Consider the following 24,898-nt stretch of genomic DNA (forward strand, 5'->3'; position numbering starts at 1 on the left):
GAAGAGGGTGAGAAGTCCTCCCTCTGAGGAGGAAGGAACAGCAGAAGCAATGTGGGATGGACTGACCACAGCCCCCATTCCCATCCCCCTGCACCACTGGAAGGAAGGAGGAAGAGAAAATTAAGAGCAGAGTCGAGCCCAGGAAGAAGGGAGGGGCTGAAATGTGACTGAGGGGGTATTTGAGGAGCTGAAATGGTGAAAATTGGGCTTTAGATATATCCATAATTATCTGTAAATAAGTGGAAGTGCACAGCATTCCCATTTTAGACTTCAGCATCTGCACTCTTCCCGAGTCCCTTTCTGGATCTGGCCTTGAGCTCCGAAACTGGGAGCACATTCAAGTGGCATCCAGTGGCTGAACCATCTAGTTCTTTAGTATTGGTGGGTCTTGGGGATCAAATTTCCCCAAGGATCAATGTCCAAGGGTCAAAGAGATCATTTTAGAGGGCAGTATTTACTGGGTGTCTTTCCTAAGACTGAACTTAGGTCATCCTTGTTCAGTTAAGATCGGGCACATCCCAAGTTCCCACAATAAATCCTGAAAACCCAGATATTATGAACCCTGAGGAGAGGAAGAAGGCATGCAAAGTTACAGGCAAAACTGGAAATAATAATGAAGGTGAGGAACTCCTCTTGCTTTCTGCCTTGGGTGAGGTCGGCTCGTGGGGGCTCCTTACACATTCCCATGGCCTTGACTTTGCAAAGGTGAAGGTTGGGAGACCTGCAACCCATTTCAAACAAGACACCGTGCATGGAGTGAGGCTGTTCTCTGAGCTGCCTTTGGAACAAGGCTGGACAGGGCTTGGAGCAACCTGGGACAGTGGAAGGTGTCCCTGCCCATGGAAGGGGGGTGGAACTGGATGATCTTTAAGGTCCCTTCCAACCCAAACAATTCTGTGATTCTATAAACCAAAAGGGATCATTGAATCCATTGAATCCACACCAACAGGTCCCCAAGAGCTGAGCTGGTGAATCCTCGTTTTTCTCATGTCCATGCCAATCCTTCCCAATCAGCCTGATGACACCAGCAAGGAGACAGACCCTCCCTTCCCACTTTGTGTTTTTCCATGCCTTGCTGCAGCTCCATGGCTGTGGGTATTCCAACCCCTGGCCCTGCCCAGGACACCCCAACACTCCCCCCTGTCCCTCAGAGCGTTGTCCAAACCCTCCTGGAGCTCTGGCAGCCTTGGGGCCGTGCCCACTGCCCTGGGGAGCCTGGGCAGTGCCCACCACCCTCTGGGGGAAGAACCTTGTGCTGAGATCCACCCTGAGCCTGCCCTGTCCCAGCTCCAGCCCTTCCCTGGCTCCTGTCCCTGCTCACACCAAGCCAAAATCAGAGCTGTCCCTCCACTGCCCCTCCTACTCCAGCCCCATGTGAACACATCATTCTTCACTTAAATTTCTCTGTCTGTACACGGCAAAATACCTATTTAGAAATCAAAGGCACAGTGGATAATGAGGGCACATACATTTGCTTATGAATGTGCTTAGAACATAGTAAAACATCACATAATTATGTATAAATAGCGTTTTCCATTCATCATCTCTAAATCATGACTAAAGTATTTATAAACTTCACTACCAAAGTTCTTCTGACAGCCATTATATAATATATTGAATGCCAAGAAGCATAAAATACCACCAAAAAAAAAAAAAAAAAGGAGAGAGATGGTTTTGAATCAGAATTCCTCTATTCCTCACAGATCCATTATTCATCTCCACTCGATTAGTCACGCTATTCATACAAGCCAAGGACCACTGAGAAAACAAGTCACTGAACATAACTTTAAAAAAAGTAAATAAAAATACTTACGCTGACTTTCATAACGTTCAAAGGATTTCAAACAGATAGAGTAAAAATGATCCACTGTGTGCTTTTCCTATTAGATTTTTCCAATTTCTACAGCCTGGAAGCTTCCTCTCTCTGACTGATACACTCCCTCTCCTATTCCCAAGGACAGCTTTTGCCTTTTAAACTACTGTAGCTGAAAGAAATATGGTTTGCAGCTTGTATTAGCAGAAGCAAATGTTTGGACATGAAAGTTTGGGTATCATAATTAATACCAATTATCTGATTTTTACGAAAATACTTTCAGAAAATTCATCAAATTCCATGTCCAGTTGGGTGGGTGGGGTGGGGGGAAACCCGAAGTTGACCTTAACAAAACAACTTTATTCTCCTTAGAAAACTGAAATTGAAAACCTGACCCGAACATGAGCACTCAGAGTATTTAACTTAGACATATTTTTTGCAAATATCACCCATTTGGATCAGTCCATCAACTCTGACAGCTCCTGCAGCGTTGCACGCCTATATTATCACTTTACATTATGCACATTGCTCACATCATGTACCGTATTCTACACCACGTACAGAAAAACAACAAACAAACCAATTTACAAGTTCTAAGAGGGGGGAAAAAAATCACCCAAACAACCTTTATTTCGCTTTTAAACAGCCGTATTTTTTCTGGATAGTTAACTCAGGGCGCCTTTGACAAACTCCCTGAGTAATAAGCAAGAGCATTGAGATTTCCTCCCCTCCACTCTGATTAGAAATGGGATCCATGCCCCAGCTGGATATTTCCAGTTCATGCCCAGTAGAAATAATTTTCTGTCCTATTGCCAAGCGCGGTCCCATGTGGGCAGCAAAGGTTTGGACAATAGCAGCGATACAGCTCCCAGTAAAGAGCTGAAAACGATCCCCTGCAACCGGAGGCCTCGATTCTGCATAGTTCAATAATTCGAGCACCAAGATTTAACTTCCTTTTTTTCTCCTTTCAAGTGTTCAGTGCGAATTAATCGTGTTGCCAGCGCTTACGGTTTCCTACCTTGCTCATTTGGAGGGACATGTCCGAGTGGCACCCTAGAAGGTTGATCCCGTGGTCCTACACACTTCCCCAGTAATCCTCGTGCACACCAGTAACCCCACCGAATATCAACATGAGACGGTGGTGCCAGGGAAAGTTAAACAAATCCCGAGGAATCTGTTTTATTAGCGTTTATAGGATTTGTGTGTGTGAGCGGGGGCGTGTGTACATCCACACTTGGGAACAGTAGTTACAGGGGAAAACAAAATACAGGGGATTCCTCCGGGGACGATAAGCACCGCTGGCTCTTGAGCTCGTAGCAGCGCTGCTGATGTTGCAGGCTGCGAATGCTAAAATATCTGATGATGTTTTCTTTCCTGTGGAGCTCGCGGTGGTATTTCTCACAGTTAATACTTCAGCTGAGCACATCAGACTAAAGTTAAGAGCGGCGCTGCGCTTGGCCCCGCAGCCCCGATTCCCCGAGCCTCGACCCACCCACCACCGCGGGTGTTTTATGTGCGAGAGCAGCAGAGCGAGAAAAGCAGGAAAACTCCGGGAACGCCAAAGCCACGGCCCTGCAAAGGTGTCCGTGCCAAGAGCTGGAAGTGCGGCACTCCGGGACAACCTCCACGGACACGAGTGGACGGCAACCCCCGTCCTGCCGCCTGCGCCTGCCTGGGCCCTTCCTCTCCACCGAAACGAGTCCTGCAAAAAGCTCGGCGGGAGCGCCCCTGGAATTCCTCCCGGTTCCCGGCAGGGCAGGAGAAGGGAGGGGAGCGCTGGAGGGGCTGTCCACCCCGCTGCCCCGCGTCCTGCAAGGTGCTGTTGGCAGCATTGCCAAAAAACCCAAGGCGTTGTACCCCCTCTCTTTGAGCCTTTCCTTAGGGAATTCCCCTCCGCGCACCGGCGCAAAATAAGCCCCTTGGGCTTGTTGTGCCCAGCGTGGGGTGCCGGGCGTGCTCAGGTAGTTTGTTTTGGGGGTGCTGGGGAGTTATTCTCACGCCTCGTTTTCCTCTCTATTTCCCTCCCTGGGAAGCGAAAGAAAGGAGAAATATTCCCCCGCAACGCAGCTCACCTGGGACAGAAACGCTTTCCCTTATCTCCCACCCGGCGAAGTTTCCCCTCCAACGCAGGGGAAATGCTGTTAAATGACAGCGGGGTTTGCTCGCGTCCGATTTATCGTTCAACAATAACGCATCAGTGAAAACATGGTCCGAATATTAAAATAATGTATTGTTTTTATTTATTATCCTTATTTATTTTGGTCCCTGGTGTGGAGTTTTTTATTCAAACGGTCGGGGGGAAACCCTTGCCGGAAGGTCCCTGCAACCACCTCTCACTCACCGAGTTCCACACCGCGAATCCACCTCGGTAGGTTCGGGCCACCCTTGCAGCAACGTGATTTTTTTCTTTTTCTGCGGGTTTATGTTGAAAACATTCGCAAACCTGCCCTTTCTCCAAACCACCGTAATGTGTTAGAAACGGAACATGCTCCCTCACGCTTTCCTTTGTCACCCCAGTCGCTCCTTCCTATATTTTGTTTACAGGACGCAGAAATGTCCCAAGTAGTTTCCTTCTCGGGTCAGCGATCGCAGAGCTCGTTGTATCGGACCCCTTAGGACCTGCCTTGATATACAGCTAATTTTACACACACACACACATATATATATAATATATATATAATATTTTTTCCCCGTATATATATTTTTTTACCTCTGTTAATGCGTCCAGTTTCGGCGGTGGGCGGAGGTTGCACTGAATTTTGAGAATTTCCCCGTAAGGCTGAAATTTCTTTTCGACGGGTGTTTTGTTTTTGGTTTTGGGGGAGTTTTTTCCCCCTAGATTAATTTAGGTTTGTTTTACTCGGCGAAAAGTCTCAGCCGGAACACGCTTCCGTAAAAAGAAAAATACAGCGGCGGGTTTAATCGCCGGCTGCATCTGCCGTCGCCAAACCTGCTCCAGGAGTGCCCAGGAGAGAGGTTACCCCCGAGAGAGGGTTAGGGGGCTACTCCTATTTTGCGGGGAAAAAGGGCAGTGCAGGAGGGCAGAACGGGTCACATCGCCCCGTGCTCGCCGGTGCAAGGGTTTCGCTCAGGTTTCCTTGACCTGGAACCAGCTCGAGCCTAAATCCCAGCCGGGACGGCGGGGCAGGGAGCCCGTTCCCGATGCCCGCGGTCCTCCCCTACAAAAGCCGCGTCAGCCGAGGGACGGGACCGGGTACCTGAGCCAGGAGGGGACGGGTTTGGGACGGGACAAGAGGCCGGACGGGCAGGGCCCGTCGGGGAGCCGCTCACCCTTTCCTTGTCCCGCATTTCAAGCAGGGAAGGCAGAAGGTGACCGAATCTCCCTACTCGCCATCCCCCGGGGAGCGGTGGCCCAGACGGGGAGAGCCGGGGCAGGGGTGCCGGCGGCGGGGAGGTTAAAGAGCGTGGCCTTTCCCTCGGCACCGCCGGGCCGGGCTCTTTCTGGTGTAATAGGATAATTACGGAGGGGCGGGCGAGCTTAAGCAAACACACTCGCCCGCCGGCCAGGCCTCTCCCGGGGATTAATATTAAGGACCGGTGCATTGTGTTTTGCGAACGGGCGATCCCATCCCCCTGGGCGCCCTCCCTGTGCCCGAGGTTGTGGAGCCGCGTCTCGCCCGGCGCTCTGCTGGTCCCTCCTTCTCTCCTTTCCTCCCTGCTTTAATCCCCGGCCTCATCCCTGCTCCCCCCGCACGGTGGGTGCTGGAGCCACGCGTGTCCCAGGGTGTTGCGAGGGGCGTGGGCAGGGTCTGTTCCCCCTGGGATGAGTGTTTGTGCCCCGTGGAGTGGGACAGGGACACGCAAGTGCGGGTGTGTGTCCCCCTCAGCAGCGCCGAGGTGCTCCCGGAGCGCGAAGGGCTCCCATCGGGTCGGGACCGTATCAAAGCCCGGCTCAGTCCTGCCCAACCTGGGGTTAATTCCGCCGCTCAGGACATGACTCTGGAGGCGAGGGGACACCGGGCATCGCTCTGTGACAACCCCTGCCAAGGTGGCCCCGAACCCTGCGGTTCCAGCCCCGGGAGCTCCGCGGGACCGCCTGGACGGAGGGGGCTCGGGGGGCCCCGGCAAAGCCTGTGCTCTCCGGGATTTGCTTCACCGTCCCCCCGAGAGCTGTTTCGGCAGCTCCGGGGTTAAGCCCCGGTCACCGGCGGCCCGCCGGGCAGAGCGGAGTCACGTCGGGGGCCGAGGAGCAGCGGCTGTCGGCGGGGAGGGCACGGGACTGCACCCACCGCCTCCCCCGGAGCTCGACCCCCCTTCCACCGCATGGCCGAGGGGCCACGTGTAAATATATAAATAAAAAAATATGTGTGTGCGTAAATGTATATGTGTATGTGCAAATGTATGTGCGTGTGTTTAAGTATATATGCGTGTGAATGCGCGCCTGTGCATGTTCTCCTGTGCACATATTTTTATATATTTATATATATCCATACTTACGCACGCGTGTAATGTATACGCAAAATGTGCATATACAGTATAAATGCGAGCGGGGATACATGTGTATGTGAACAGACGAGCCACGCATACCTGTGGGTGCGCAGGTACGTTTTAACCACAGCCAAAGAACGGGGGAAAGGGCTTGGGGTGACTTCATGGCGCTGCCGTGGGTCTGGGAAGGGGGTCCCACACACACATCCCCTGTGCCCACCACCCGGGGAGGGTTCGAGGGGCCCCCTCGGGGCCGCGGGGTCACGGCCAGTGCACCGAGCGAGGGCAGGGTGCGGGGCAAGGGGGTCCTGGGGCTCCGCCGGCCGCTCAGGGAGGTCGAGGGGAGCGGGCTCGGGCTGCCACAGCAAAGGGCCTCCGCCCCCGGCTCCCCCCGGCCCGGCCCCCCATCCCATCGCAAGTGCTAATTGCGGCTCTTTTCTGGCTCCTCTGTATTTGGGTCCCTCGGAGGGCGCTGCGCGGGAGGACACGTCACGGATACATTATCCCCTCCCCTCTTGAGGCTCTCCTGGCTTTCCGCAGCCTTTGCTAAAGAATTAACCGAGAGGTCCACTTCAGAGCTCCTTCTGCCCCTGGAAAAAAAAAATAAATAAAAAAAAGGGAAAGAAAGAAAAGAGGAAAAAAAAAAAAACAACGGAGATATCGGTGCTTTCAGGCGAGGAGCGTGGCGGCTGTGATTTCCGAGAGGAGGGGAATTTTACCTTCGATCCTTGCCGTATGGTGAGGATCGCTGCTCCTTGCGGGAGGTGAACGTAGCAAACCCTCCCCTTGCCTTTGAAAGGCATGTCTATGCCAAAGAGCCACCGCTTTGCTCTTTAAATAAGTGACAATTAAAAAAATAAAAGGGGAGGAAAAAAAAAAAAAAGAAAGAGAAACTATTCCTGATTTTGCAAATTCTCTTTCTTTAAAAGGAGGGAAAAGGAGGAAAAGAAAAAAAGAAAAGGCAACAATAAATAAAAGCAACAAAATCAATCCCGCGCCTTTGCCAGCGCTCGGACTTGTTTGGAAAGAGACAACGCTGAAGTGGCACTGGTCCCGAGGAAAACGGATCCTTTAATTTGACTCCGCATGAGAACCACATTTGGAGCTGGGCGCAGCGGCCGGAGCGGCAGGAGCAGCCCCGCAGCCCCCCGTGCCCGCAGCCCCGCCGTCCGCCCGGCCCCGCCGCCCGCGGGGCTCGGAGCCCCCCGCGCCCCGGCGCTGGAGGAGCCCCTCGGGCCCGGGGGAAGAGCCCTTCGGCCGCAGGACCAGCCCGCCGAGAGGGAAGCGTCCGAGGGAAATGCGAGCTCGTGATTTCGGAGCGCTCCAGCCATCAGCTCCCTCCGCACCGCCTCTGACTTTCGCTTAGCGAGGGGCTCGTCGTCTCCTCGGCATCTCGGGCTCCGGGACCAGATCATTTTGCACTTCGTTCAACGAGCAGCGCGGTCGTTCCGTTTTCTTTCTTTCTTTCTTTCTTTTTTTTTTTTTTTTTTTTGAGAGACAAAATGTCCAAAATAGTTCAGCCTGCTTAGCTCAATGATTTCTTGCATGGACGCTCTACTTTTAATATATATAATATTTTTAATTATTATTTTTGGACGGGGAAGGATTGAGTTGAAGAAATCCTTCGGTGAAGAAGGGAACCCCAGTGATTTGCTCCCCGTTGAGGAGAAGATCCGATTCCCAGCTGCAGGCAGAGGACGGAGATTCGCGTGGGTCTTTCAGTCTGGGTTTCGAAGCTCTCGCTATTGCAGGGCCAGAGCAGAAATGCCTTCTCCGAGCGGCTTTCCCATCCTGGTTGTGGCTCAGAGATCGCCTCCCCCCTCCTCGCACCATTTCTGTTGGTGTTGTTTTTTGTCTGGTTGGTTTGGCTTTTTTTTTTTCCCCTCCCCTTTTTGTCTTTTTATTCCCCCTCTCCCTTTATTATTATTACTGTTATTATAATTATTTGATTTGATTTGATTTGGTTGAGCTCTCTCCTTCCTCAAACGAAAACACTAACTCTGACGCCGAATCCATGCCCCCGCAACTCGGAGGAATCGGGTCTAATATGCCAGTTGACATCCTCGCCTTGCAGTAGTCGCGATGAAGGAAAAATCCAAGAACGCGGCAAGACTAGACGGGAAAAAGAAATGGAGAATTCTACGAACTGGCCAAACTCCTGCCCTTGCCCTCGGCCTCACCTCCCAGCTGGACAAGGCGTCCATCATCCGCCTCACCACCAGCTACCTGAAAATGCGAGCCGTCTTCCCCGAAGGTAAAACCCCGCCGGGCTCTCACGGGAGGGACGGGGGACACCGAGGACCGAAAAAAGAGTGGGGAGGGGGTGGTGGGGTGGGCACACACCCCGAGACGAGCCCGCATCGCCTCCAGCGTCCTGGGAGGAGGGGGAGATGCTGCAGGGTGTCCCAGAACCGGGTGGCAAGCGAGGGGTGATCGAGGGAAAAGCCGCCCTGGGTGGAAAGGAGCCCAGCCTGCCTGGGAGAGGAGGCAGAAGCTGCGCTGCCCAAAAATCGGCTGTGGTGGGGGCCAGACCCGCCGGTTAATCCCCCCCCTTTCTCCCCCTCCTCTTTTGCTGCCGGTTCAGCTCCGTTTGCTCGGGGGGACCGTCCCGAGGGAGCGGGCTCGGCTCGGCTCTACCGGTGCCTGCAGCCCGGGAGGAGCCCGGGCGGCCCCGGGATGGCCCCTCGGCTCGGGGGAAAACAAAACTAGCGTGGTTGTTATTATTATTTTGGTTTGGTTGGAGTTTTCTGGAGGTAGGGAAGCAGGCTGGGAAATAAGGAGAGGTGGCCTCTCAGCGAGGCCCTCCGCCTCTGCCGGGGCCGAGGAGAGAAGGGAAGGAGGGTCCGAGCCCAGCCTGGTCCCGAGCGGGGCCGGGACCCCCGCTGCTCCCCGGCCGTGAGCCCGTGGCTCCGGTGGCTCTTCTCGGAGATACCCGCAGCGAGACCTGGCACGGCTTCTCCTTCCCCGGGGGTTTGGCGAAAAACAGCCTCGCATCGTCCCCCCGAGCGCCTTTGGGGCCGCCTTTGGGCGAGGGAGGCAGCGGGCCGGCACCCGTGGGGAGCCGTCGGCCGCCCGTCCTGTCCGTGCCTCCGCCGAGCTGATGGAGACGTGAAATGAAAGGCCGGTTAAGTGGCTGCGGGTGGCTAAATAAAGCCCGGCTCCCCGCCTTTGTCATTTGTTTGTGCCTCTCCGGACTAGGAGGAGGGTGAAGGAATTAGCGAATTCCGGAGTGGAAGGTCTGCTCTCCGTCGCGGTTTGGAAGGAGCTTTATTAAAAGGTTGAGGGGGGGGAAAAAAAGAAAAAGGGGGGGAAGGGAGCGGGGGGCGGAATAAAACCCCCCTCCCAACCCGAGCAAAGCTTACCGTTATGGCCATCTAATTCAGAAATTTCGGGAGCAAGGACTAGCCGTGCTAGGGAAAGCCAGGGCTCCTTCAGCGTGCGCTCCCGAGGCACGCCGAGCTAGCGGAGCAAAGGGAAGCGAGGCGCTGCTCCGCTGCATTTCCAGCCATTATCCCCCATCGGGAAATTGCCCGATGAGAAACAGAGCGTCGTAAATTTCGGGGGGTCGCTCGCCGGCCCTGCCCCGGGGAACGTGCCCCCGAATGCCTTTGATTTAAGAGGGAAGAAAAGTGGCACGTTTCGAGACGCTGCTGGATGTGTCCCGGCTTTTCCAGCCCTACTGATCCTCAAGAGCAACGAGACGACCCCGAGAGCAGGTTTATACCCACGGCTCGGGTGTGTTTTATGTGTCTGTCTTCCTTAAACAGGCCGGGCGTGCGCTTCCGCACACTCTGCTTATTAAGGGCAACGTTTAAATGCATACAGCGAATTCCTGATCTTTCATCGTCTTAACTACGGGTGGAAATACATTTAAAACCAAAGCTTTCCATCCAGGGATGACAGGCCGGGGGAATAAGTGCCTCCGGTCCCCGAGCCGAGCGTTTAGTGCCTGGGAGGGTGGAGGGGAGAAGGGGGAGGCGGGGAAAGGCGGCTGCGGGCAGTGCCCGCACCCCAAGGGCTGGAATAGGGCGCTTTTTTGTGGGAACTGCTCGATGGCAGAGTCCCGCGTCACCCCAACTTCCCTCTCCCTCGGGATTTGCCTGTGGAAGGAGGGGAGGGGGGTCACCATTCGTCTGTCTGTCCGTCGTCCCTCCCCTCCTCATACTCGGTTACTGATTTCCAGTTGGCTTTACTGGGAGGTGGAACGGGGAGTCCGACAGCCCAGAAAGGCTTCTCGGTTCAACGTCTTAAAATCCTGGGGCATCGAGACCTGGGGAAAGAGCTCCTTTGAGAGCGCTGGACCCCATGGGTGGGGGGCACCGAGGTTCTGGGGCTTGAAATAAAGGTGGGCACGTAACAGGCTCCCTCTGGGCCTCCGCTCCCGGGGCAGTGGAGCCGCGGTGCCCGCGCTCCCACAGGAATTGCCCCCAAGAGTGGGGGCACCCCGGCCCTCACCGTGACATCACCCTTGTCAGGCTTAAGGGGGTGTCAGGGTGGGGGGGACAGGCCTGAGAGGCCACCAGCTTGTGTGCTAGGCCCGGATTAGCTGAGATCAGAGCCATCAGAAACGTTGTCCAGCTACAAACCGGTTTCCAGCTCTGTCTAGACTGGAGGGAAAGAGAGAGAGAGAGAGAGAGGGCTGTGCTTTTAAAAACCTCGATGGCTTCCCCCCTTATTTCCAGAGCTAGCTGAAACATAATTTTGGAAAAGTTTGAGCCCCTCAGCGAGGGGCCAGAGCTTCGAAAGGGCTTGTAAAAATGCTCAGGCAGGTCTCCTGCTCACCCCGGCCAGGCTTTTCCCGAAGATGCACATTATGGGCTGAGCTCTCAGATCCTCCGCAGAGGCGCCCGGTCGGACTCCAAGGAGCCAGAGAGAAAGGGGATTTCTACCCCAGCTCCTTCAGAGTGCGAGACTTGAAAGGCACAGTTTCGTGCTCTGATATCACAGTTTGTGCCCGGCGGTATCGCTCCGACCTTGAGATTGAGGAGGTTAAAGTCAGGAGACACAACCTACAGCTCCCCCGCGCTCCCGCTCTGCGACACCGTCTTCCTCTCGGGTTTGGGTTTTTTTTCTATTTTTTTTGCTAAGGCATTTGTCGCTGTAGAACAAAAACACATCGCGGAATTTCTTCTGTCTCGACTGTCAGCATTTTTTTATTTTTTTCCCCCTCTCTGAAAATGAGTTAATGAAAGAAAGAGGCGAGAAAAACTCGTGTTTAAAATCCGCGATTCTCTGCCCTCCGGTTATGGCAGACTGGTTAAATCGGCACCCTCTCCCTCCCCCACCCCCGACACAGTATCCAAACTGATTATAAAATCGGACATTATGGTTGTTAAACCGGACGAGAGAGAGCTAATTAATATGTGACCCAAAAGATAATTTGCGCTATACAAAATAATCTGAATAAAGCGACTGAGCGGTAGATTTTAGACCTTTCTTATTCCGAGACGCAGACAATAGAAACTATTAGGAACATACAGAGTTTTCTGTTCTCATTTAACTCGTGAATGTATATTTTTAGAAATCGAGGCGAATCGCAGCTGTTTCGTCTGATTTTCATACCCGCTATGAAGAGGTCGTTAATGAATTAAATAAATAAATAAAGCCCGAGGAGTGAGCAATCCCTTTTCGAAAGTGAGCGTCCATTGCACTAACGGTTAATATTGACATTAAAGGTCTTACTGAAACAAAGTACTTTTTTAGGGTTTCCCAGGAGCTGCGCGGTCGTTCCCGGGCGGCAGGACGGGCAGTGGGTCGGTCCGGCCTCTCCCTCCCGGCGGGGAGGGAAGGAGGGAGGACAAGAGGGAGGGAAGGAGGGAGGACAGGAGGGAGGGAAGCAGGGAGGGCGGGGGTCACTGCCGTGGGACCTGCGGGTCCGCCGGGGACGTCGCTGTCTGTAGTACCCCCGCTTTGGGGCCTGTTATCACGATCTGGTGTTTTCTGCTCGGTGGGAAGAGCCGGGTTTGGGATTGTCCGGGCGTCCTGGAGAATAGTTTGTTGTGTTTGGGGTATTTTTTTGGTTTTCTCCTTTCTTTTTTTTTTTTTTTATTTTTCCCCTTGGACTTGACTTTTTTTTTTTCCTTAAAAAAAAAAGAAAAAATTAAAGTCCTGATCTTGACTCCACCGTTCCCACCGTCCCAACCCTCGGGCGCCTTCCCAGCCGGTGACGCTGACGCCCGCAGAGCGCCCGGCACATCCCTGCCGAGCTTAGACTTAAAACAGCCCTGCTCCTTCCCAAAGCCACCCCGACCTGGGAGCTTCCCCTCTGCGAGCAGAGCTTATTCCCGCCGGAATTCCAGCCGATTCCTGTCGGCTCCAGAGCCGTCCCGGCCGCTCGGGTCCAGCGGTGCGACCCTCAGTGCCGTCGGGGCTGAGATACCTCCCGCCCGCTGCTTAAAGCAAAGTGTCATCTGCGTCCCCACACCACGGGATGACACGAGAGCCCAATCAACCTTGGACCTCGACTAAAAGAGGGAGATAAAGCTCGACATAAACTAGGGGCCGCCCCCGCGGGATTTTTCTTTCCCGGCCCAGTGAGGCACACCGCGCTGGGGAAAAAATAAACCCCAAAACCCAGGAGAGGCGGCGAACTCCTTGGAGTTTGTAGTTGACCCAAGGCTCCCTGTGAAGGACGGCGATTGAATAAGGCGGGGGGACCGTGCGCTCCGGGGGAGCCGGGGAACAGCCCAGCAGACACAAAGGAAATACTCCAAGCTACAGGGCAACCCGATACTTAACATAATACATCGCGAAGTAATTCTTTTAGCAGAATCCCGAGCAGGAAAGCTACCGGGCTTTCAAAATGTGTGCGCGCACGGATTTATGTATGCGGAGAGCAAAGGTGGGAGTTGTTCCCAAGCATTTCTAGCTCTTATACAGTTAAACTCACGCTCCTCCTTCCCTGGAAACTGGGAAATGGTACAAAGTGAATGTTGAGGTATTTTGAAAAAGAGCCAGAGGTGGCAAAAGACGGAGGGGGTGAGGGGGGATCGCGCCCGGGTTTGCCAAAGGGAGGGGGCGCGTTCGTGTGAGAACCCCCGTCTTTCAACGGCAAAAGCAGCACGAACTTTGGGGTGTTGGGGCAAAACCCCCTCTCTGTGTCCGGGACGGCGTTGTCGGAGCCGAACCTGCCGCCTGGAAGGGGCTGACGGGCACAATTGCGTTTAGGGCCGGTTATTTCCCCTGCCAGGCATCCCACTGTGCCCGTCCTGCCCTCCCAGCACGGCCCTGGTCCCAGACACCAGTACAGACACCAGTAAAAGCAGGGGAGACAGGGAGAGAGGCTCCTCTCATCCATGTTTGCCGCCGGCGGGATGCCAGGAGAGAGAAGGCTGAGACTGGGACTGGCGAGTGCCCGTCCCCTGGCCGTGCCAGCCCCGCCGGCCGGCGCGGGCTCTGCAGCTGAGCCCGGCTTGGGCTTTCCGGGCTTTTCTCTACCGGCAGCACCCGGAATCACCCCAAACCGCTGGGTTTAGGCGATCCCTCACCCTCCAGCACCGCAAAGCCGTCGCACCCTGGGGCCAAGCCACCCCCACGCGTGTTCCCAGCATTCGCAGGAAGGATGCTCCAGCCACTCGCTTGCAGATGAATCGCTTTCTGGGCCGGGGCAGCCCTTAATTCGTGCTGCGCTGGGGCATTTTTAAACATTTCCTTCGAAACGAATGCGCGGCGCGGGTTGTAAAGCCGTGTGGAACCCCGGCAGCCCGCCCCGACGGGGGTCCCCTCCCGGCCGGGGCCAGCCCAGCAAAGTCCCCCCGAGACGGAGCGATGTGGGAAAGGCTCGCTGTGTATCGGCAGCAATTTTGGCCTCGCTCCAGGCCAGTGAGTGAAAATGTGCGTTATTTACTGGCTGGGCAGGAGTCTATCGCATCCATATGTTTACAGGACGCAACGCGGCGCGTTTGCAAATCTCTCGGAAGACGAGTCAGTGGGCGTCAGGTTTTATTCGTTTCGTTTCCACCTTTAAAGCGATCCGCTGGGTGGGATTAAATGATAAAATCGTCGGCTCTAAACGAGCTTAGACGAATGCCGGGCTGATCCACCAACGTGTTTACGTTTGATGCGAGTTCGCAATTGCAACTCCAATTTAAAATTTCAAGGGAACAAATCGCCGAAGCGACTCTTTTTTTTTTTTTGGTTTTTAGTCCGGGCTAGGAAAGAACTTCAAAACTAGTGCAGGTCTGGGGGGATGCTGTGAAATGGTACCTGTCCTACCCGTGACGGACAGGACGCAGGGAATTGCCACGCACGTGTGAGGCAGAAACACGGCTCGTTCTTGATGAGCTTCGTGAGTGGCCAAAGGAATAAATCTGCTTCGTCCATCGGAAAGGGAGAGCTCGTCTCCGGCCAGTTTTACTCCACCAGGTGTGACCCCCTTTTCAGTATTGCAACCCCGTGCTTTGTGATTGGTAATTAGTAAATCGAAATAAGGGCACCTGGACAGGCTCTCTCGTTTGTATTTGTTACAGTCTCTTTCTCGGGAAAGAAACCGCAGGATGACTCTGCGATCCCCAAACTTTCCTCCCCAGAGGAAGCAGCTTTTCAGCACAAAGAACGTTTTGACGCGTCTCTGGAAATTCAGGAGCCTTCTCCTGAAGGAGGATTGGGAAGCGCCGTAGAAAAGCGCGAGTTTTCGTTTGGCTCTTCCAAGCAAATTTCCCAGTGCGGAGGGAAGGTGTCCTTCCCCTGCCCACAGGGAAGCGCAGCCACACACTGAGAACTCCGGGGGTTTGGAGAGATCCGGCGACACGGGATAGGGATGCAGACGCCACTTCTTGGGAATGACCCTGGGTGCTGCTACTGCCTTGAGACGGCGGAGTGGAGGTGTCAGGGCCGGCCAAGGTCCCCTGGGGTTCCCTGCGTGGCTTCAGAGGCTCCTTTGTGCTTGCCCGGAGGGAGTGGGACACGGGGCTGGGAGGTAAAGCTCGGGGGGAAGCACAGCTTTGCGGCGCATCCTCCCCATGCTCCTCCAGCGGGAGATCCTGTCCATCCCAAGGGACGCCCCGAGAGCGGAGAGAAAGCCTCCCATCATTTCTAGACCAGGTCTAAGTGACCAAAGCACACGCGAGGGCTTCAGGAGGCGCGTTCAGAATCACGCAGGGATTTCTGCCCGGGTGCCAAATTCTGCTGGGATCCCGCCATAGCCGCCTTTGCCCCCTCCAACGTCGGAGGGGAGGCTTCTTTGGAAGCCCCCGGGCGGTGAGAGGGCACCGGAGGAAAACACGGCGCTCCGTTTCGCGGCGACAGATGGGTTTGAAGCGACCCTGAAGGCTGAGGGGCGCAGGGCTGAGGGGCGCAGGGCTGCGCATCCACCGCACGCGTGTGCGCTCCAGACGGGACCCCCCGGGAGATCGTGGAATTCACGGTCCCGCCGGGCTGGCAGCGCCGAATCTCTCTCTCTCACCCTATTCCGCAGCGCCGTGAGGGCTCCGTGGCCTCGCAGCAGCCGCGCTGTTCTTTCTCCCCAAAAAGGAGGCATTGAAAGGATGCGGTCGCGTCCCTCCCTTCCCCTCCATCTGCCATCAGGTGCCAACGTGAGTGCCCAGCGCTTCGACTGGCACTCTGCGAACCTCCTAAACTACTTAATTCATTTGGCTGGGTGGTGGTCTCAGCTCCAGCGGGGAGCTGGTGTAAGCCTTCTTTGCACGGAGGAAATGAAAAACAAACAAAACCCGGCCAACCAACAAAAAAACCCCAACCCCGTCCCAGCCCCTCTCCTCGCCCCAAGCGCTCCCAAACCAGCTCCATCAGTGACTTTTCGCTGTCACCGAAGCAATGTCGGGCGCCCGGGCTCCCCCTAATGGGGTCGGGCTGTGGGGTCAGAGGGGCCGGGGCTCGACGGGGCCGTGGGGGCGAAGTTGTGCCGATGGGTCGGTCCCGTCTGTGCGCAGGTGAAGGGCCCGTCGGGGCAGTTTCTCTCCGACCCCTTTGATCTCCTCAGCCCCTTCCCCAGCCGGGACTCGCCTTGGCCAGCGTGGGGGTCGCCGGTCATAACGCCGCGGGGAGGAGGGACGGGTACGGTGCTGCTGGAAGGACGATGGGAAGCGATGGGGGCCGTCGCCTCCCTGGGGACCGAGGGCTCTCCGGGGAGGGAGAAAGGGAGTCCGAAGGGGTTCCCTTGCCCGGAAAAGGAGCAATTCCCTTCCCACGCGTGTGTGTAGAAGAGATTCAGCCCTACCAACCTTCTTAATCCCCCCGTCGCGGCCTGGACGGCGGGGGAACGGGGGGAGCTGGCGGATTGGGGGCAGCGGGGCTGAGGGACAGGTTCCCTGCTCTAACCAGCTCCTTGCTTCCCTTGCAGGTCTGGGCGACGCCTGGGGACAGCCGAGCAGGATAGGGCCCTTGGATAACGTGGCCATGGAGCTCGGATCCCACTTGCTTCAGGTAGTGGACGCCTCCTCCTCCCGTACGCGCCGCGCACCGGGAATCTGGTGTGGTGGTGGGGTCTGCCTCCCGCCCCTCCTCCTCCTCCTCCTCCGCTTATTCCTCACCCCCGCACCGCCACAGGAGCCTGGGTGAAGCCTCCATCTTATTCCCGAGCTTCGCTAGGCTGGGGGGAGACGAAAACCGTCCACTTATATTAATATTATTATTATTATTATTATTATTATTACTACTACTACTACTACTACTACTACTATACTACTACTACTACTACTACTACTACTTTTGATGTTAGCAGAACCCACGCCTCTGTGAAAGCAAAGTGTCTCCCAGCCCTAAAAGCGTTAATCAGGCACCTCAAATCTGCTGGGAATGTCCCCAGGCGGGTCCCGGCCAGCGCCGACGGGGTTTGTCTGGAGAGGCGCCGGACACCGGGAATTTCGGGAGGGGAAACCTGGAAGGGAGCGCAGGGCTCCCGAGGGAGGGAAACACCTGGATCGGATCTCCCGTGGACGTTAGCACCTGAAAATACCGTTGTTCACAATCCCGGTGATCCGCTCTAGAATTCCTCTGAACTCCAGGAGAGTTTAGGAAGTCGTAGCTGGGGCGAGCGTTCCAGCAGGAGGGAGGAGGAAAAAAAAAATAAATTGCGTTTAGCTCCATATTTTTTATTTTTTATTTTTTTTTAATTATTTTTTTTTACTATTTTTTTTTAATATATGTGAACTTAATGCAGCGTGGGTTTTTTGTTTTTTTTTGTTTTTTGTTTTTTGTTTTTTTTCCTGCCCCGATTTTAAAGAGCCGGCAAACCGTAATCATTTAACGGCCGGTTTTATTGCGGGAGGTTAATTCCTGGTCGCAGTGCTGGAGCTGTTTTAACTTTTCGCTCGGCTGGGGGATAAAAAAAACCTCAACAGAAAAAACTCTGTTCGGGCTCTGTTCGGCCGCTTCCCCCCGCGGTGCCGCCGGCGGGGTTTGCCCACCCCGTTGTGTCCTTGTCCCCAGGGTGGGAGAGCTGGGAATGCTGCGCCAGGTCCCCCGACCTTGGAAATGACGTGCAGGGTTATTTATTTGCTACCCCAGCCCCTGCAAAACATCTCTCCTGCGGGGAAGAGGGAGAGCGTTTGGGGGAGGCTGATTGGAAGGGTGAGGTGCTGACCACGTACAGGGAATGGGGATGGACAGAGCTCAGAATGATCTCCTGGGGAGGCATTTCTAGCCTTGGAAATTTTGTTCTAAGCAGGTGATGCCCTCCCAGGTGTTCCAGCATCACCAGTCCACCTAGGAAATATATATCTAGTTATGTATAGTATTATATATGCATAATATAACATATAGGTTAAAATACATACCTAGTCATACAAACCATTGTTACACTTGCTCCTCCTCCCTGCTGGCTATTCCACGTTTTGCCTGGCATTTAATGAACTTATAATTAGTTATGTACTGTTCACTTGCGATACTCATTTTACAGTTCAGTTATTGCTGGATGACGTATTCTTCACGTTTTAATAAACCCACATTTACCGTAAGCCTTTTTATTTTATTTCATAACTTTTTCATTTCGTTCTTAGAATGAAACCTTCCACGTGAAGTTTCAGCTTCAATGTGCTTTTCTGCTCAGGAAATTTTGGGACCTGCTGCACCACACGGTGCAGTGACAGCAGCACTGACACTGGTTTAGTTGTGCCATTGCAGGATGACAGTGTTTAAAAACAAAGTTAGGGCTAAGGGTGCAATGATTTGTTTCCCATTATGATGCTTCAACAAAATTCAATTTATGTTAAAAAAAAAAAAAAGGGGGAGGGAAAATAAAGGCAAAGAGTAATCTGGTTTCAATTACATGCTGCAGAATCGTTAGTAGGCCAGGGAATAATTTGGGATATTTTCTTATTGGGGTGGCATTATAAGAGCATGAAGCATACAGGGTTTTATTGCTTTCTCTTCTGGTTCAGTAACTTCAAATGAATTAAAATAGCTTGTTCTCTTATCTGTGTGTTGTAAAAATGATTTTTCTCTTCCAAATGTATTTTCCTGTGATGTTCATATGTATGTGCTGATCAAAACTTTCTACACTAATGGAGACTGTTCGACTGAGAATATCAGATACTTTTGAAAAAATGTCTCAAATTGGGCACTAAAAAAATCAAAGTCTCCCCAAACTGAGAGTTAATGTGTCCAAATCATGGTCATTTTGGATGAGCTGCACCACTTGCCATCACTTTTCTTTCTCTTATATGAATGATACATGGCTAAATTAAACTTCACTTTTTACTCACACAAGTAATATTTACTTTCCAGCCAATATCCTGTCAATAAGAATTTGTAGGATTGGATTGGATTAATTGAGTATTCCATTGGTCAAGGTTGCCCAGACTGCAAGGGTGTAACTTCATCAGCACAAATGCCTCTCTTCAAGTGTGATAAAGTTTTGAAAGCTGATTTACTCTGCTTCCTTTTTGGAAGTTCACACAGTCAGAGAGCAGACAGCTCTTGTTCAGAAACACACTTTGGAAAATACGGTCAGACTTAAAGCTTTGCTTGCAGCACCACGAAATATACTGCAAACAGCAGCGGGCTGTGTCTGCCAATTATGCCATAAAAAATGGCCCACGTAGTGTTAGACTTCCCCCTAAGCACCACATAGCTCAGGATTTGGGCTAAGCACTAAAATAGCCTGAATCAACAGGAGAATGTTCACTGAAAGTGCAGCAGTAAAGCTGCGGCTGCGGGGGAATGAGTTGGGTTTCACAACCAATGTTTGAAGGAGCAGCATCAGAGAAACGTTTCCATTCCTTTCATTTTGCTGCTCCTGATGGAAATCTTCCTTTTGTTTTCTTTTATTTTTGCTGGAAATGCTTTAACCAGAGTGCTTGTCTCTTACCCTCCACCTTTCCCTTTATTTCAGACTTTGGATGGCTTTGTTTTCGTGGTAGCATCAGATGGCAAAATAATGTACATCTCTGAAACAGCATCTGTGCATCTTGGCTTGTCTCAGGTACGAGTGATGTGTTAAATCAGATGTTAAATAAAAATTTTGAACCTAGCACTGGTATCTTGCCATTATATAATATCATTTTTTTTTAGGGGTATTTCAAGGTTTGACTTTTTTCCTCTGAAAGTGCCCTTAGTAAAATATCCAAGCTCCCTTTCCTCACAGCCACATCATGACTGTCTTTATATCTTCTCTTGTTCATTGTATTTTACTCCTCATTACCTTTTAAGGAGGGCAATAAATAATATGATATTGCAAATTGCAGATCTATACAGGGCTTGAAACCCAAGCCTCCTGCCTGCGTGGTAACTCAATCACTCTGAAATAAAGCTCAGAACTCGAGTCTGTGAGTTTTAGATTGTGTAAGATATCGAGGCTCGCTATGAAATGGAGAGGAAATCTGATGTGGAACACGAGTTTTATGGTAAATGTGCTTTAGGAAAAAGAAAAAAAAATAAAAAAAAAAAAAAGGAAAGAAAAAGGGGGGCAGATTTATGAGTGTTCACATGGAATTCAGGGTAGTTTTGCCTGAGTTTTTCCAGCTCAGTGGTCTTTTCAGTAAAGCGTTTTATATGGTCGTGATAGAACTCATAAAACTTGGTTTACTACTGTTCTGCACAAGGAGCATAAGGGGTTTTTTATTGTTTTTTTTTTTCTTAGATGGACATTTCTAATTTTTTTCTTTTTTTTTTTTTTTTTGGCCTTCTTGGGATAGGCACAAGGGCAAAGAGCCCGAATTTATTGCAGAAGGCAAGTTTCCATACCTTTGTCTGTAAATGTATTACAGAAATTCCTTGGTAGCACCTGACCCAAAGCTTGCTGAAAGCCAACAGAAAAATCCCCAATTAATTTCACCCGGCCCTGCATGAGACTTGCAAGAAACAGAAGTGTTTCATCACAAATTCAGTGTGTCAAACACTCATCAGAGTTAAGCAGGGTGAAATAAAGACTAAATAGAAGAGGGAAGAAGAATGAGGAGATGAAGGTGAGGGAGAGCAGGATGTTCTGAAGATACCTGGGGAATATGCCCTGTGGTTATTTCAATAAACAGGGAGGGGGCTTGACTGGTGGGGATTATATGTGTGCTTAACCTTGGTAGTAACTAATATTTTTAATTGAAAAAATGTGGAGCTCTTTGAATGCGTGTTTACAACCGTGATATTTGAATTAGTAGCCGGGAGAGAAAATAGAACTCTGAAGAGCGAGAAAAAGCAAATATATAAACTCATAAACACCACTTCTGAGTTCCCTTTTCTCTAACATCTTCAGAAAAAGTAGTTTTGAAAATAAATAGTCAGTGTAGGTGCTTTTTTTTTTTTTTCATGCCAGCTTTAAAAATGTGAGGAGGAAACTTCCTCAGTTCTTTCCTTCGGGGGAATATCAAGTCATCAGATCTCGTGGGGCTCAGAATTATCCCGTGATCCAGTGAAATTAAAGAACTATGGGGTCAGTGGGACACTAAAGAGACTTTGCCACACTCAAGGAGGGAGGACTGAGAGCATCACACAGGCTTTGGTCCTGTTTATCCCTCCTGGCCATCTGCACTGACTGGATTCCACGGGCATGGAAATATCCGTAACCCCTCAGTTCCAAGAGGAAAACTGGAGGATTCGGTCACGTTGCTCTTGGAAGTTCCAGTTTAACGAGCAAAATCCCAAACCTTTCCCTTTAGTAGACACTTATAAACAAACGAGCTGCATCCTTGAAAGTTTGGCATTTGTAAATAAATGAGCTGCATCCTTGGAAGGATTGAGGGATGTGAAATTTAAGGGCATGTTTTAGACTCTCAAAACACAAAATTTCACAGGGCACAGGATTTTATTTATATAAATAGGACCCCCTCAGCTAAAAAAGGCAGTGATTCCCCCTCCCTCCTCTTTCCTCATACTGATTTATCATCTAATCTGTTCTTGCTGTGTGTCAATATTCTATTTTTGAGGGGATAATTTTGCTCTAAGTAGCATTAACATTAATATTAACTCACTAGGATATGAATACATTAACACTGGGATATTCCTGCAAGCTTCCCAGGGCTCTAAATGAGTTCTTGTTCCTGCTCCTCTGGAAATCACTGGGAATTTTGCCACTGACATCAACAAGAATGAGATTGGTCAGGGAGAAGTAAATTCTGCGAGTTATAATCCCACACTGTATTTTCAACAAGTGCTCTTACAGAGCTCCAGCCAATACAAGCTGAGAGCAGAGTGATGGTGATTGTAGAAAATCTTTTAGAGTGGGCACAGAGAGGCCTTTTTATTGAATAATTTGACAATTAACTAGTCCACACATCTGATTTCCAGTTAAATTGCAATTCGTTTAAAATATATGTATATTCAAAACAAATAAAAGAGGCCATTTCAAAATATTTTTGCAGGATATTTTTGGAGGCCTGTGACAGCCGCCTTTATCTTCTGGTTGATCTTGAATTTTTTTTCTCCAGGGGAGAGAAATTAAGAGTTTCTGAAAAACTAGAGCTTCGCTGGCTGGTGTGGTGAAACTGGTTATACCTTTCAAAACAACACTGAGGATTGTTTCACAGCAGGACCTTGCTCAGTTTTCTGCCTGCAGATGATCAGAAACAGGATTTCTGAAAAACCTACGTCTTCATTTTGGGGGGCCTGCCACTTAGCTTGTGGCTTTGGATTTTGATTTGCCCTCGAGTGTAACAGTAAATATCGTAAATACTGATGATTAGGACCCCCCCTCCTCCATCTAATTCCAGTTGGCCTCAGACCAGTGATGAACTGACTTTGTGATGGTTGAGGCAGCCAATTCCTTGCCTCTTTTTTTCCATGGATAACAACTAGGACTCAAATTCCCCAAATATTTTTTCCCCTTAGAGTCCAAAGACACAAAATGGAGAGGAAAATCCTCTTAGGAAACGATGGTGAACGATGTATTTTTATTTTATTTTATTTTGAAGGTCTGGAGTTTATTCCACCCATTTTCTGGACCCATGAGGGAGCCAAGCTTATCTTTGCCTTTTTGATAAATCTCGAAATATTTAACCACAAACATCTGAACTTTTCCAGGGGTTTGTTTTACCTCCATCAAATCACTATATGAAAGGCAAAACATGTAATTATTTGCTCTAGAATCCACCCACTTAGTCCTCTCTGTTTATTATGGATCATTCCTGGGCAGGAAAAAAAAAGAAGTGCAGCTGAGTTACACATAAAAACCCTCTTAGTAGGAAATGGTGATATTTGGTAGTAAGCAGGTATTTACAGACATTAAAAAGCTGCATCAAGGTTTAATAAGCCCAAGGCATGGGTTTTGAGAAGGTTTATGAATCGAACCATATAATTTGTGTATTTATATTTTTTTTTTTTTGGTAAAGTTCTCAGCGTTTCACCGCAGGCTTTAAAACGGCCTGAAACGTGCTCTTGCAGAGCGGGAGCCTGTGGTGAGTTTCCAAATTATGGATCCATATTTGGGTTATTCGACTCTCACACGGTCCCCCTCCTCCCCGCCCACCCCCCCCCCATCTCCTCGCTGGTGGCTTTTTGTGTTTCCACTCGCGATTTTTTTACGGTCAATTTTGGGTTTCGGGCGTCGAACGTTTCGCCTCCCGCTGGTTTCCCCCCCCCCTCCCGGGGGTTCCAAACACTCCCCTCGAGCCAAAAATATTCCTCTGTGTGTGCAACGAGGAAAAAACGGTCGTTTACTCCGACGAAACGTTCCGGGTTCGAATTTTGAATATGAAATTATCCCGGGATATAAATTACGCTTTCGGATAAAACCGCGACCTTCGAATCCCGTGAGGATTCCTTTTCAAATTAGGTGATGATTTTGGGGGAAAGCAAGAGATGCCCGTGAGTTACAGTTTCTAAGAGTTGGTGTGGTCGTGATTATAGTTGGTAACAGCAGAGATGCAACAGGATCTTTTGGGTTGGCTGCGGTTGATGCGTCTGGTCAGGTTGATTGGTGGTTTTTCGGGTAAAAAAAGTCTTTATATTGAAGGGAGAGATTGTTTAGACAGAGCCACCCACGAATTTTTGCTTTTTGGAAGGTAAATTCTCTTCGACAGAAGGGTTTTAATTTCAAGGGTAAAACATTCAGAAGAAAAATCACTATCAGCCGAAGATAAAATGATAAGAGCAGGGTCGTAAGTGATGCTCCCTTTGGTTTAAACACCAACCTCAGCTGTGCATTTTTTTAATGGTATTTTTTTTCATGCTTTGACCAGTGAAGTGTCCATCACCCTAAGAATTATTCGAATTTTTTAACGTGTCTGTAGGTTAAAGAATGGCCTTTTGCAGTATATTTTCCCCCTTGTAATTATAAAGAAAGAGAAGCATTGCCAAGAATGATTCACAGTGAGATGTGTGTGTTCTCCTTCCTCCCCTGTCACTAAAACTCGATATGGGTTGTCACTGTAACAAGTCCCCCACATGTTTCTGTCCTGAAAAGGGCAGCCAGGCTTTTTAAGGAGAACTTTTAGAGAAAATTATAAATGGAGCACATAGATAATATCCTTTTCCCTCTTTTCTTTCCCCTTCCCCTCTCCCTCCTTCCTCTTTCTTTCTTTCTTTCTTTCTTTCTTTCTTTCTTCTTTCTTCTTTCTTTCTTCTTTCTTTCCTTCTTTCCTTCTTTGGGGTTTTCCTTTCGTTCTTGGCTTTTATCCTCCTTCTTCTTTCTTTTTCTTTCTTTATTCTTCTCTCTCTCTTCCCTCTTGCTGGTCTTTTTTTTCCCCTTTCTTTCTTTCCTTTCTTCTTTCTACTTTCTCTCTTTCTTTCTTTTCTTTCTCCCTTTTCTTTTTCTCTTCCTTTTTCTCTCTTTCCTTTTCTCTTTTCTCTTTCTTTCTTCTTTTATCTTTCTTTTCTCTTTCTTTTTCTCTTTCCTTTCTCTTTCCTTTCCCCTTTTTTTTCCCCCTTGCTCAGTGAAGCTTTAGTCTGGTTAGAACATCAAATCAGAGTTGATGTTTTTGTTTTTGCAGGGAGGAGCTGTTGGAAAGGAGCAGTGGGGAATAAAAAAAAGTTAGTTTGCATAGTCCTGGGAAGAGACATTCCATGAATAATGCAGAAAATGGAAGGATGAGAAACATTTTCAGAAAAAGATTGCTTTGTGGGGCAGACAACTTCATTTATTCCGAAGAAAAGGCAACTCACACATCTCAGCAAAGCAGCAGGATTGGCTCAGAATAATGGGTTAAATTACTTCACCTCTCAGCTGTCTCTGATCTTGGGGGCCCAAGGCACATCAGGCCACTCAGAACAATTGGGCAGCCTGACACTAATTTAAAACACAGGCTCAAA

The 24,898-nt window shown here is 50.6% G+C and overlaps 1 protein-coding gene across 1 annotated transcript in view; it reads left to right on the forward strand.

The window, feature by feature from the left end:
• Positions 1-8,149: 8,149 nt before the first annotated feature.
• Positions 8,150-24,898, forward strand: part of SIM2 (SIM bHLH transcription factor 2) — a 57,280-nt gene continuing 40,531 nt past the window's right edge. The window contains 5 exon segments of the mRNA XM_032680540.1: positions 8,150-8,376; positions 8,378-8,436; positions 8,439-8,516; positions 16,563-16,645; positions 19,554-19,643. Coding sequence (XP_032536431.1) covers positions 8,345-8,376; positions 8,378-8,436; positions 8,439-8,516; positions 16,563-16,645; positions 19,554-19,643 — 342 coding nt within the window. The 5' untranslated portion in view covers positions 8,150-8,344.

This window comes from Chiroxiphia lanceolata, chromosome 2, assembly GCF_009829145.1.
Source record: "Chiroxiphia lanceolata isolate bChiLan1 chromosome 2, bChiLan1.pri, whole genome shotgun sequence".
In the NCBI taxonomy this organism is placed as follows: domain Eukaryota; kingdom Metazoa; phylum Chordata; class Aves; order Passeriformes; family Pipridae; genus Chiroxiphia; species Chiroxiphia lanceolata.